This window comes from Mirounga leonina, unplaced genomic scaffold (assembly GCF_011800145.1).
Source record: "Mirounga leonina isolate KUSES-001 unplaced genomic scaffold, KU_Mleo_1.0 Mir_53, whole genome shotgun sequence".
Classification (NCBI taxonomy): Eukaryota; Metazoa; Chordata; class Mammalia; order Carnivora; family Phocidae; genus Mirounga; species Mirounga leonina.
The window spans coordinates 90,201,113-90,214,328 of NW_023270807.1; the positions used below are offsets into that span (position 1 = coordinate 90,201,113).

The window sequence follows — 13,216 nt, forward strand, 5'->3', positions numbered from 1 at the left end:
TATTAGTTCATTTAAAAACTCCTGGTATACCTCCCCCCCCCCCACCCAAGAAGACAAAAGCAAACAAACCAACAATAAAAAACTCTTGGCATAGTACAGAACTGATGCTCAAATGCTTATTAAATTGAGTCTATTATCTGTCTTTATGTGCTAACTCAAACTTAGCTTTTTCATAAAAACATTTTTTAGTAAACCCATGCCTTCCTCACTCTACCGACCTTAAGCACTTCTGCATTACTTTAATAAGCAAACGTTTACAACACTTAGTTATTAATTTAACTAGTATTCATTGTATCATTTCCCTCCATATTTTATGATCCTCAAGAGGACAGTGAGCTCCCCTAAAACCTGACAAAGAACTTACACGATGAGCATTTAATGATTATGAAAAAGCACCACCTATTTAACATTAAAGAACAGTATTCCTTAAAATTATGGATAAGGTCACAGTAAAAAGAGAAGGAACAAAACAGATTACTCATTGTGAATAACTAGCTACCTTTCTATATTTTTAAGCAAATAACATTGAGGGCAAATTAACTTAAACTGATAGTTTTATATAACATCATACCTTAATAGTGCCATATACTCAGGGACTGAATTTTTTCTTTTTAATCTTCACTGATAATGAGGTAATAAATGCTCTGTACTTGTGTTTATTAACTCAGGTTGCGAACATGGTATGTGGCAAGTGTGGGATGTGAAGTTCTGTGCATGTGATTAAAAATAAATAAAAGAAGTGGAAAACAACTCAGATGCTCTTTCTCATTTTATCTTCCTTATTCACTGTTTTAAAAGTTATTATTTATCTAAAAATCTCTTCAGGAGTATTTAAATCCAGACTTCAAAAGTTGAGCTCCAAGAATTTTCTGAAGTTATTAACTTTACTAATAGTAAATCCCTTCAATGAGGCATTTTAGGACATGAGAGCAACTGCTAAAGCATTTACCTTCTCAAAATAAAATTCAAGTGTACGCAAAACCGGTGGTGATGATATTTCACATGGATCTACTGAATAATCAAAAGGAAAATAAAATCAGAAAAATCTATATACAGATGTTCAATTTTCTCAGGGAAGAAAAGAGAAGCTCTGATCTGATACTTGCAAATACATGAAAGAGGCAGTGAAGCACAATTTCCTGGAGACTGATCAAAAAACAGCCAGGCCTGAATACTCAAACTCACACATACCTTCCTGAAAGCATTCTCTACAAGCCAGACCATGCAGAGCTCTGTTGTTCGTAGCTCAGAGAGAAATGTTAACAATGGCACTGCCTCTGGGGTTTGTCCTGGGAACTGTGCCATTTAATATTCTTATTAATTATTTGGTGGAAGAAGGTGAGCTATGAGGAAAGAAGCTCTTGGTTGAAATGTACTGAAGATAAATCGCTAGGTAAGGAAGGGATGTAGAAGAAATTTAGGTTGGATTTAGGTACATCATGAAGGCAACAAAGGTCCAAGTACAATGCCAAGGCCATACAGAAGAGCCCAACTAATGCAGTTCTTTTCATTTAAGCTTATGGTCACTAAATATATAGGTTAGGCAGGCTACATGAAAAGGGGGACCCAATAACCTCAGCTCTGGAGAGTCCAAAGCCAAGACTGTAGGATACGAGATACTGTTAAGATACATGAGGTAATTGAAGCATTACAAGGAAGACAAAATAAGGCTATGATAAGTTATTCCTTCTTTCTTGAAGCAGAAATTATCTGCTTTCTCTAACTCCTATACAGCAATTTTTGGCACATCTCTTTGAGAATTTTTCACATTGTGATTTGTACTACAGAAATAAGTAGAAATTCCTTGAGAGCCAAGACACTGCCTTTGTAGCCTGCACTTCTGCCAGAATAAAAGATTTCCAACAAATGTTAAAGGCAATATAATACAGCAGTTAAGAGTAAGGGCTCGGAAGCCTCTGACTGTCCATGTTTAAATCCTGGTTCTACCATTAACTAACTTGGAGATCTCAGGAAGTTTCTGATCTGTGAGTCCGTTTCACCACCTATAAAATTTGCATAATAATAGTGAACAGGATTATTGTGGGGATTAAATGATATAATACAAGTAATGGGCTTAGAACTGAATCTGGCATATAGGCAGGTGTTTAGTAAATATTAGTTGGGGTCCTCATGCTGGGTTTTCCTTGAATCAATAACAGATTTCTTCTAGATTTAAGTCTTTCTCAATTAGATAAGATGCAGGACACCCAGTTAAATTAAATTTCAATTTCAGATAAATAACATAACAAGTACTTTTTAAGTTTTTGGTTTTTTTAAGTGATGTCTACACCCAACGTGGGGCTTGAACTCAAGACCCTGAGATCAAGAGTCACATGATCCTCTGACTGAGCCAGCCAGGCGCCCCAACAACAAGCACTTTTTTAAATAAAACGATGTCCCAAATATTGCCTGGGAGGAGAAAACTGGGAGAGACAGCAGCATCTGGTAGAATAAGAACATTAGTTTGCTTTTTTAAGGAAAAAGTCTCTGAATCTTAAAAGACATTCCTTCCTCTTTTAAAGAACTTCTTTACCACTTTTAAGAAGCCCTTTCCTTGCCATACATTTACACTTCTTAACATCCACAGTAAATTGAAGTAAAAAGGAAACTTTTAAACTAGATATAGGAGGATACTCTTCCTATAATTTCCTACCGACCACCGTGTACTCTGCCCATCTGTTGCAGAACCTACGCTTCATAGGAGAGCAGTTGGGTGCGGCCCAACTCCTGATAAAACAAACCATTTTGAACTCTTTCAAAGTCTATATATAGGTCCCCTGTCCACCCAACTTGAACTAAACAGAACAAACCATTATAAAGTATTAGCTTTAACAAATTTGCCCTGAATACCTACAATGGTTTAAAAAAGGCGGTAGCAAAATGCCACATGTCAGCAGGGGTTTATTTGGATTACATTAGTACTGGTGGTTTGAACATGCTGAAGAGTTTCTAAGCAGGGGTGGGCTCTATGAGGACAGATTTGCATGTCTGTAAACTGGCAGGTTTCTACAGAGACCAGAACCTATTAGGCATGTATTAGGCTGGAAGTTAGTTAGGATCGCTTGTTAAAAAAAAAAAAAAAAAAAAAAGACAGCATACTATGTGTTCACTGTAAATATAAAGATCTTCTTTTACAAAGACAATCACATTTGTGCTTTCCATTCTAACTGTCAGTAGTTCAAGAAGAGCAAGCTTGCAGGATGCAATCTTACCCCTCAATACTGATTTGAGGTTGAGCTTGGCTTGGCGGTGCAGGTCCTCTACACAGGGTGGTCTTGTGGTGGGAAGGAACACATTTTCCTGCTGGTGCCATGGCGCAGTGTAGTGGACCGTCCATCTACTCTCCTCTTCAAGGCTGGAGACAGCTGTAGAAAGAAAGGCAGAGTAAATTCTGGTGTCAAAATAAGCTTCAATGGCTCCAAAGTCTTTCCATCAAGATGGATTCTTGGTGCCTAACACATCCATGGGGTAAGGGCCAACAAAACGGGAATGGAGCAAATTCTGAATAAGGTTTAATCTTAGGCTCCAGGGGTCCTTCCCACAGTGTTTTGTCTCTAAAGGAAAAGCTGAAACTGTCCACCATCCCCCACAATGTTTTGGTAGGATTGTTTCCTCAGTTAACCACTTCCCAGCATTTTGGGCCCTCCCTCTACTCCGAAGTTAGAAAACAATTAAGAAAATTGATAGAGACCTCCAGTTCCTACTTAACTCTGCCACAATGAGTATTCATCCAATTGTACAATGTCATTGCAACAGTAAATGTTAGATTGTCAAGACAGAAACAAATTTCCTACCAAGAGGTGGAGACCAAATCTTTCCCCTGTAAAGCAAACATCACTGTAATAAACTCAATTTTTCAAAAAAAGTAAGCATAAACATTCAGTGAAATATATTTAAATGGCATATCTAATAGAAGTAGAAAACAATCTGCATTACAAAATTTTCTCCACATTTCCTGCTTTCATGGAGTTTTTTTGTTTATGGAATACTATTATATTAAAATATTTTTTTAAAAATTCCAATGCCATTGACCCTTCCCAACATAATCCAATTCAACTGAGTTTCCCCAATACAAAAGAGTATATCAGAGGGGAAATGGTAGGTAATCATGAAAGGTACCCTAAATCTCCATTGTAGTTTTCCTTGATCCCCCTAGGGCTTGGGATCTCTGTGTCTACTTTGTTTCTTCCTGAAATACAGACTGAAGCTGACAGCACCAAATATATCCATCGACAATTTTTAACCCTTTCTATATATCTGCTGCTTATAAGCCAGATGTAGGGAGAGACTAGGGAAGTTTAAGAGGAAAACCCCCATGCTGAAGCATTTCCTGGGGATGACAAGTAAAACCAGCAGATCCTAGAACTGTGAGCCAGGGGCAAGTCTTCCGTGACTGTGACATGATAGAGAGTGCACACTGAGCATACACATTTGTACAACATCGTATGTCCCTAGAAATGAAACTATAGAACAGACTCTCAAAATAAAATGAACAAGCATGCCTCAACTATTGAACCTTTCTATTTGAACTATTTCAAATTAATTCAAAGTATCTAACTGCCCCGTATTATAGAGCTATTAACAAAGAACAAATGAGCTAATATATGTAAAGCATGATTGTGGCAGGAACAGTGAAATTAATCCAACAGAGCCCCTGACTTTAGACCTATCGCTGAAGGGGAATTTGGCCTCCTCCGCGCTCCTGGGAACCTGAGTCACAGGTTAGCACTCCCCCATAGCCCATCTTTTCTACAGTTACTAAATTCTGTAAGCCTCATCTCCAAATAATTCATTTCTCAAATCATCCCACCTTCTCCGTAAGTTGCTAAATGGGAAAATAAACACTGCGACTAGACATCAAGCTAAAAACAGAAATGTCTGTGTGCTTTCTGCTTTTAATGTTTGACAAAAGCAGCATGTAAATTAGGCACCTGGTATTTCACGTAACCTCTTGCTGAACAAATGTTTTGCATAGTGCATGTAATTATCAATCTTAATACATAAAGTCCACAAAGACAGGATGTAGCCCTTATTTATGTGCCTGAGAAGCTTGCACAGGGCAGAATTCACCATATGTCCCCCAAAGAGTAGCCATGGTTAATTGCAATGTTTTGTGCTGATGTGCATTTATTTGGAAGACTGAATTACCACACTTCATAGCTGAAAACTACTGAAAAGTGAAACTTCCTATTTGCCAATTACAAATCAAATCCATCACACCATCAGCCCCACTGTACAGCTACCAACTGGCTCCTATGAAAGAACGGTTGTCTCTTCTCTGGAGCATCTCACTCTTGCAGGGCAGATTTTAATCAGTCCATCCAAAGACAGCCTTCGACCGAGGGAGCCGGAGAAAATGAGCCCAGAGGGCTGTTCTTTGTTGCTTTCTCCAATGTCTCTCTTACCAATGCTCATACCCATCCACATTTATCTAGTTTAAATCACTGGTCCAAAAGCTAAACTAAACTAAGCCAACAGCTATATAAAAACAAAACCATGTATTTGTAAAATTTATACTCTGCAGAGAATGAAGAAGCATCTGGATTAAACAGACACGTAAACCAATGATCAGTACACAATGAGGCCATGTCACAAACGCTGTGCACTTTACAGTGACTGATCAGTCTAGACAGAGTTTGTCCCGGAGCTCTGAAATACATAACAGAGTTCCAGGGAGTTTCAGAGGATCATCGCCAGCAAAAATACGTGATAGATCACACACAGCCTCCCTGCATGGTAAGCCAAAGAATCAAAAAAACATACATCAAGGCAGACATAAGGTAAATACCCCACCTTTTTTTTCAAAGGGCTTCTTTTGAGAAGCACAGAAGAAGTGGTTCACCTAAAATCCCAACCATAAATAAATAAGACATGCTAAAATCACATAATTCTGCCCTAGAGTTATAAAAGTCTGAGGTATTTGAACAACTTAGTAGAGAACGGAGTTTAACTTGTGCTAATTATGTTGTTTCACATTCTAATTCCATCACTCAAAAAGATGAAGTAGTACAACACACACACACACACACACACACACACACCCATCAAGGGGGAAGGAGAGGAGAAATTACTTACTTTTTTTCTTAAAAAGTTTAATTAAAGACTTGATCTTTGCATTAATGAAGACCACCATTTCCAGGATGCCTACATAGGACTTAGAAATTTAAATCACATTAAAAGCTCAGCCCATCAGGCAGGTGGTAAGCTGTATCCTTCTGCTCCAGATTCTAACTTTCTTCCTTCAGTCTCAAATCCTTAGACATCTGCGGGTGGGGCTGATGTAATGTTGAGGTTGAGTTTATTGTCAGGCAGTTACAACCCATTAACAGTCCTTGAACCTGAAAAGCTCCCACTGAAACCTAATCTTTAAGGCTGAGAGCCGCAGTGACAAAGTGTACAGAAAGAAAGAGAAAGCCAATCAGTCCTTATTTGCATGATAGCCACATCAGTCTTTCTGCCTCGGTGCTCATTTATTCACGTTCTCTCCAACAGATCAGAAGTTTCTCCTCTCAATGAAAAGAGTGCAGATCTTCCTTTACGCAAGTCAAGGTGAAGCAAATGTATTCCCCATTTTCACTAGGCTACTAGGTACAACCAGATCTGTTTACTGGAGCCCACAAGACTTACAGCGAGACTGTTTTGATTCTTTGACTCTCCGATTAATTCAGGCATTTGAACTGATTTGGGGATGGGGGAGTGGAGAGCCAAACTATTGTTTCCCCCACCACGCCCCCAGGCCCTGCCTCCTACACCAAAGGAACGTTAACAAGCAGTAAAACTTTACAACAGAATCTCCTTGTAGCTGTACGTGATGACTTGGTTGCATTTTCATGCAAATTAGTACCTCCTGTCTTCTCACCCAGTAGTTTTTTTGTTTGTTTGTTTGTTGCCAATGACTGATCATCAGCATTGCAATTGTACCCTAATGATTTAAATCTGTGTATTTTAATTTTAATTATCTAAGCACCTGGTTTAAAAATTACACACACACACACACACACACACACCCTCTGCCCCTACCCATGAGGGAGAACAGTAATTCCAAACAAACATTATTTAGGTTTCTCTTGAACTTGAATATACAGTACTGGGTTCTGGTTCTTTTGTCCATTTGCAATTAACCTCCAAGAACTGGGGAAGCAAAGTGAAAGGGAAGATTCAGAAATAATAATACACCGAGGCTGGCACTAGGAAAATAACTTCCAGGCTAAAGGGACTGGAACAAAAAGGAAAAGAATACAGATTGGAAAACACTAAGAAAACGGACCAAGGAAAAGAATGATGCTCACACCTCTGCCCAGGTCCCCTTCATGGTAGAACAGCTTTGGAGACATGTTAGACAACGTCTTGTTTCATAGCTTAGGGCCAGACTTATAAATGAATGGAAAAATGCAATAATCCACTAATTCAAAACATTTAGTTTATAACAAAAGCTGTCAGTCAAAGAAGAAAATTTATATAAGGGGCTCCCTCTAGGGAAAGATCTCAGTGATTCCTCCTCCAATGTTCCCCTCTCCCTTAATTGTATTTTTTGAACAACAGCAAAAGCAAAGCAAAGCAAAAAAATAAAACACACACATATTATCATCTCACCATCCACATTATCACAGATTTCCAATTTGTGCTCTTTCATCCTGTACATAGTTTTACTTAAAAGTAATTACATGGCCAGATGGCAAACAAGAAACGACTCAAATGAGAAATGACTCCAAAGTTAAATTATATAGCTGCCTTAAATTAGCAAGCGAAATTCCCCTTAGGAAAACAAATTTATAAGCAAGAATGACCACGCTCTGCTTCAAGAGCCGCGTCTCAGTCTCACTGCACGAGAGACAGGTAGTGGTGGGTAGGCTTCTAGACAAAAGCTCTCGGATTCACAAACCCAAGTGTTGGAGAAATGCAACCCACAATGTCACTCCACATACATGGGGTTGGAAATAACATGCAGCTTTTCATGTAGACAACAACGGCATCCAACCATTCATTCAAAAGGTAAATACTGAGCACATACTAAGTGCCACGCATCTCGGGTACATCTGTGACATCCCTGCCCTCGCGGGGCTTATATGACTTGACAGTAAACTACAATTGTATGGCGTGTTAGAAGGTGGTAAGTGAATGGACAGAAGAAAAGGCTGAATACGGTAAAAAAGATTTTAGGACTGGGGAAGTGGCCAGGTTGCAGGATTAAATAGGAGTCAGGATAGACCTCACTGAAAAGGCGAGATGTGAGTAAAAACCTTAAGGAGGAGATGGCAATAAAACAAAAATCTACAGTGAATCCATTGGTTCTCATTTAAAGAGGGGATATGATCACCACAGGGTGGGGGGGGGGGGGGTGTGAGACACTTACAGTCCACTAGGACTAGTCAGAGGAGTGCTCTAAGCAAATGAACTGTAGCAGGAGTCACATGCGGAGGAAATCCCTTCCTCACTTGATATTGTATAGTAAGTGGCCATAGTTGTGTCTAGATGATACCACTATTTGGTTGCACATCAGTCAGTGGTGAGGCTAGGAGTAGAAAGTAGGCTTCCATCCCAGCATCCAGGGTACGTCGTCCTCTATGCATCATTCCATGCTGCCCCCCTCAAGTCCGGATCTTCAGATGCTAGCCAAATAAATTATGGTATTTACCACGTGACACATCAGGTTACGTTCTGAAAGAGCTTATTAATTATAAAGATTTCCCCAATAATTTTATCATCTCTTACTTTATAGCCTGCACATCAGCATGAGAACAGGCTTATAATTTGCATGGCCTCAGTGTCATAGTTTATTGAAGAGCCAGGTTTTTATAGAAGTGTCTAATATCTTTTATTTTTTTTTTTAAGATTTTATTTATTTATTTATTTATTTATTTATTTATTTATTTATTTATTTGAGAGAGAGAATGAGAGAGAGCACATGAGAGGGGGGAGGGTCAGAGGGAGAAGCAGGCTCCCTGCTGAGCAGGGAGCCCGATGCGGGACTCGATCCAGGGACTCCAGGATCATGACCTGAGCCGAAGGCAGTGGCTTAACCAACTGAGCCACCCAGGCACCCCAGAAGTGTCTAATATCTTTTAATTGCTCCATTTATACATTCAACATAAAATATATAAATCCATGGTACTTCCTCTTCCAACTTTAGCCCTATTAACAGCAGAAAAACAAAGTTCAAATACCTCAGACATGGAAAAGAAATTGTTTTAAGATTTTATTTATTCATTTGACAGAGAGAGAGAGACAGAGCACAAGCAGGAAGAGGGGCAGAGGGAGAAGGAGAAACAGACTCCCCCCTGAGCTGGGAGCCCGGCGTGGGTGTGGTGCTCTATCCCAGGACCCAGAGATCATGACCTGAGCCAAAGGCAGATGCTTAACCGACTGAACCACCCAGGTGCCCTGACATGGAAAATTTGACAGTAAAGGGCAGGTAGGAGTGAAAAGCCCAATACTGGAGCCATCCCACCCAGGATATTAGTCACTTACTAGAGGAGGGACCTCTCTATACCTTGCTTTTCTCATCTGTAAAATGGAGACAATAAAAGTATTTATGTTGCAAGGTTATCATGAGAATTTAAGGAGTTATTATCGATAAAGTCCTTAGAACAGTATCTGGTATGTGGTAAGCATATATATTTGTTACATAGATGAGTGAAATCTTAAGACATAGCTAAGCAGCCCTAAGCTTAATGAAGGGTCAGTCATGCTTTCACAGAAGGGAAATAAACGTCGCAGACCTCAGTGTTTTTATTTGCCTCAGAGTTAAGCTACCAGCTCCATGAAAGATTGCTCTAAACCTATCAGTTCCAGTGGCTACACACTATCTTTTCTACCGCCTAAAATTCTCTCTATTCATTTACAAAAAATTCCCAGTGGTTACCAGTGCCCCTCTAACTAGTACCAATGGTCGTCTTCTCTCTCCTCTTGTAATTATCTTTAGGGGCGCCTGGGTGGCTCAGTCGGTTAAGCGACTGCCTTCGGCTCAGGTCATGATCCTGGAGTCCCGGGATTGAGTCCTGCATCGGGCTCCCTGCTCGGCAGGGAGTCTGCTTCTCCCTCTGACCCTCCCCCCTCTCATGTGCTCTCTGTCTCTCTCATTCTCTCTGTCTCAAAAAAAAAAAAAAAAAAAAAAAATTCTAATTATCTTTAATTATATACCACTAATGCCCCAGTTCTTGAGCTTTTCATCAACACTGTACAACACCTGTTCCTTTCCTACATCCGACTGTTCCTTCTCTGGGTTCTAACAAACTCTTAACAAGCTTCAAAGAGCCTGTCCTTAAACATGTGTCCTGTGCTATTTACTTATTAAAACCTTAATGATTTTTTTACTGGAGAAAAGCAGGAGTCAGAAAATTAAGGCCCCTCGGCCAAAACTAGCTGACCCCTTTTTAAATAGTTGAAAAAAAAATTTAAAGAATAGTATTTCATGATGTGAAAATTCTATGAAATTCCAATTCCGGTGTCCAGTAATAAAGCTGTAATGGAACACCACTACGCCATTAGTTTATCTATTGTATATGGCTGCTCTCGGGCTGTGTTCACCAAAGACTGTATGGCCTGTAAAGTTGAAGCTATTTACTATCTGGACCTTTAGGGAAAAAGACTGATGATCCATGCATTATGCTAGTATTTTTAAACGCTCTGCTCAATCTACCTCTCCCACTATTGTCTTTCATTTGTCTGTCCTCCAGATCCATATTGCTAACCTCTACTTAAATTTCACATTATCTCCCGGGGATGTCTAATTTAAGCCAATCTGCTTTCAGCCCAAACCCTAGCTGCTTATCAAAAACTTCCTCATTTCTATAAGGGCTATTACAGTCAATTTTTCAATGAACCAGACGGGTAGATTTCATCTTCAGTCAAAAATGAGAAAACTGAGATCTAGAAGCTAATGCAATGTAGGAGCTAAGATGAGAATCTCGGTGTCCTGATTTCTCTTTCATTAGCACATATTAAGCTGGGAAAAGATATCTTTAGTACATTCAAGTCAATATATCTTATTAAAAAATCCCTATTAGGACAGATAAATAATATATTTGAGAATCATGTTCTCTAAAAATACTGCCAAATATTATACAGAAAAATATGCTCCCTATCACTTGAACAATCCTGGTGGCTTATCCTGGTTGAGAATTCTATTACCACTACTACGTATAAATATTTGCATCCTTATAAAGTTCCAACATTTCTTTCTGCTTAGTCTTTCACTGAAATGAAATCTTATTTCTGACCAGCATTTAAAATTTTTCTTCTAGGAATCATCTGAATGTTTCTACAGTGATCTGATTACTTTCCAGGAGTAGGTATACAACATATTAGCAAAGAGTTACAGAAATATTTTGCAAAGTAATACACAGTCTAAAAATTTTAACTGTAACTATGCATTTGCATTCAACCACTCAGAAATTTTACCTCGAGAACTTATTAACTCCCCCGACATCCGGGTTAAAAGTAAATCAAACTTGGTTCCTTGGTTCCTAACCTTAGGAAGGTCAGAGTCCAACGGAGCAACACGCCCAACAAGATAAGAATAATAAAGTAATGAACAAGCACAGGGAGAGAGATAAGACCATGATATTAATGGAAAAGATGGCAAAGGGCACCCACCCCATTTGGAGTACAGAGTGGAAGAGAGAACTCTTAGATAAAACACAGTCACAGTCACACGGAGGTTCAGGATAAGCTTATAGGGGGGTGATGTGGGGAAAGGCAGCAAGGGAGGTGGAGAGAGGCAGGGCCAGACCCCAAGGGCCCTTGCTTCCCATAGGGGGTGGGTTTTCACTGGTGGGCCAGGGAGTCACTGGTGGGGTTAAAAAGGGAAAGCTGTAAGGCCAGTGTCAAATTTCCAAGAGACCACTAGGGCAAGGAGAGCAGTGGATGTGAGTGCACTTGATCGGGGCAGAAAGAGAGGCTAGGAGCTGGCGTAGCAATGCATGCCAGAGGTGAGGAGGCCCGAAGCAGTTCTCACTCAGGGCCATTTTTCTACAACTACCTTGGTCTTATCAGACTGTATTTAAGTCTGTAACTTCAGGAACCATTATACACTTAAGGTATAAAAATTTAAAATTAAACCCTAGCTGTTTAATAAATGACTCCGTTAACACCCACGTCGTCTTGCGCACAACCTTAAAATACCTTATTATTTTTACTAAGGACAAAAGATTATATGTTTAAACCTGAGAGCTTCTTAAGAGCAGAGCTGTCTAAGGCTCCCAGAGGACTCACAGATAAGGCTTCTAGCCCCTCGAATCCTTCCCCCACGGCTCCATCTCCACCTAGACAAAACTTCAGGCCCTCCTCTGTGCATTCGGGCTGGCTGGGGCATTAAAAGTCTTTATGTTGAATCCAAAAACCTTTCACAGACTCTGTTAAACAGTATTTACTAAAAAGGAACATTTTCAAATACTGTCCACAAGAGTTACATGCAGATATGATGCCATATAATATACACATTTTGAATCACAAAATTTGAATCCTTGATCAACTGAAAATGGTATATATAATCAGTAAAGATCACTGTGGTCTAAGTTTTAAGAGGGAAGGGAAAGAAAAATCAGATATAATGGAACTCTGGTAAGGGCCATGTACCAAAAGATAATTTTAAGTTCTTCTCAAAGGAATTTTACCTCTTCAAAATATGAAAGTTCTCAGCCCAGCCTTATCTATAAACAGGACTTTTACTGACTGTTGATTTGTTTTAGGCTATTTTTAAAAATCAAGCTTAACATCTGAAATAAAAGATTGTACGTGACTAAGTTAATTTAGGTGTCCTCATTATCTTTACACATGGCTGGAATACTTGAAATACAATTTTTAAATCCAGAGACACACCCAAGCATTCTTGTACTTCTTAGACTGGAGGCACTGGAAAATATCATAGCAGAAAGTATCCAATAGAAGGCCCCTGGGCCCATAAAATAAAGTGTACACTTAATAGTAAGAGATTTTAGAAATATTTAGGGGCACCTGGGTGGCTCAGCCAGTTAAGCGGCTGCCTTTGGCTCAGGCCATGATCTCAGAGTCCTGAGGACTCCCACATCCCAGGGTCCTGCTTCTCCCTCTCCCTCTGTCTGCCGCTCCCCCCTGCTTGTACTCAATCTCTCTCTCTGTCAAATAAATAAATAAAATCTTAAAAATATATATTTAAAAATTAACAAGCAACATAATCTACTTAAACATTCATAATAATGCTTTAGTAATAAACTTAGAGATAGCTTAGTCCCTATCT

General features: G+C 39.4%; 1 protein-coding gene across 2 annotated transcripts in view; it reads right to left on the reverse strand.

Moving 5' to 3' along the window:
* Positions 1-13,216, reverse strand: part of NHSL1 (NHS like 1) — a 103,753-nt gene that overhangs the window by 58,151 nt on the left and 32,386 nt on the right. Inside the window, exons 1-2 of one of the 2 annotated variants that reach the window (XM_034990776.1) lie at positions 6,076-6,801; positions 3,213-3,365 (exon numbers count right to left, since the gene is read on the reverse strand). In XM_034990776.1, the coding sequence (XP_034846667.1) occupies positions 3,213-3,365; positions 6,076-6,133 (211 nt within the window). In that variant the 5' untranslated portion in view covers positions 6,134-6,801. Of the gene's footprint in view, positions 1-3,212; positions 3,366-6,075; positions 6,802-13,216 lie in introns of those variants that run through there. The other variant, XM_034990775.1, reaches the window with a different exon arrangement.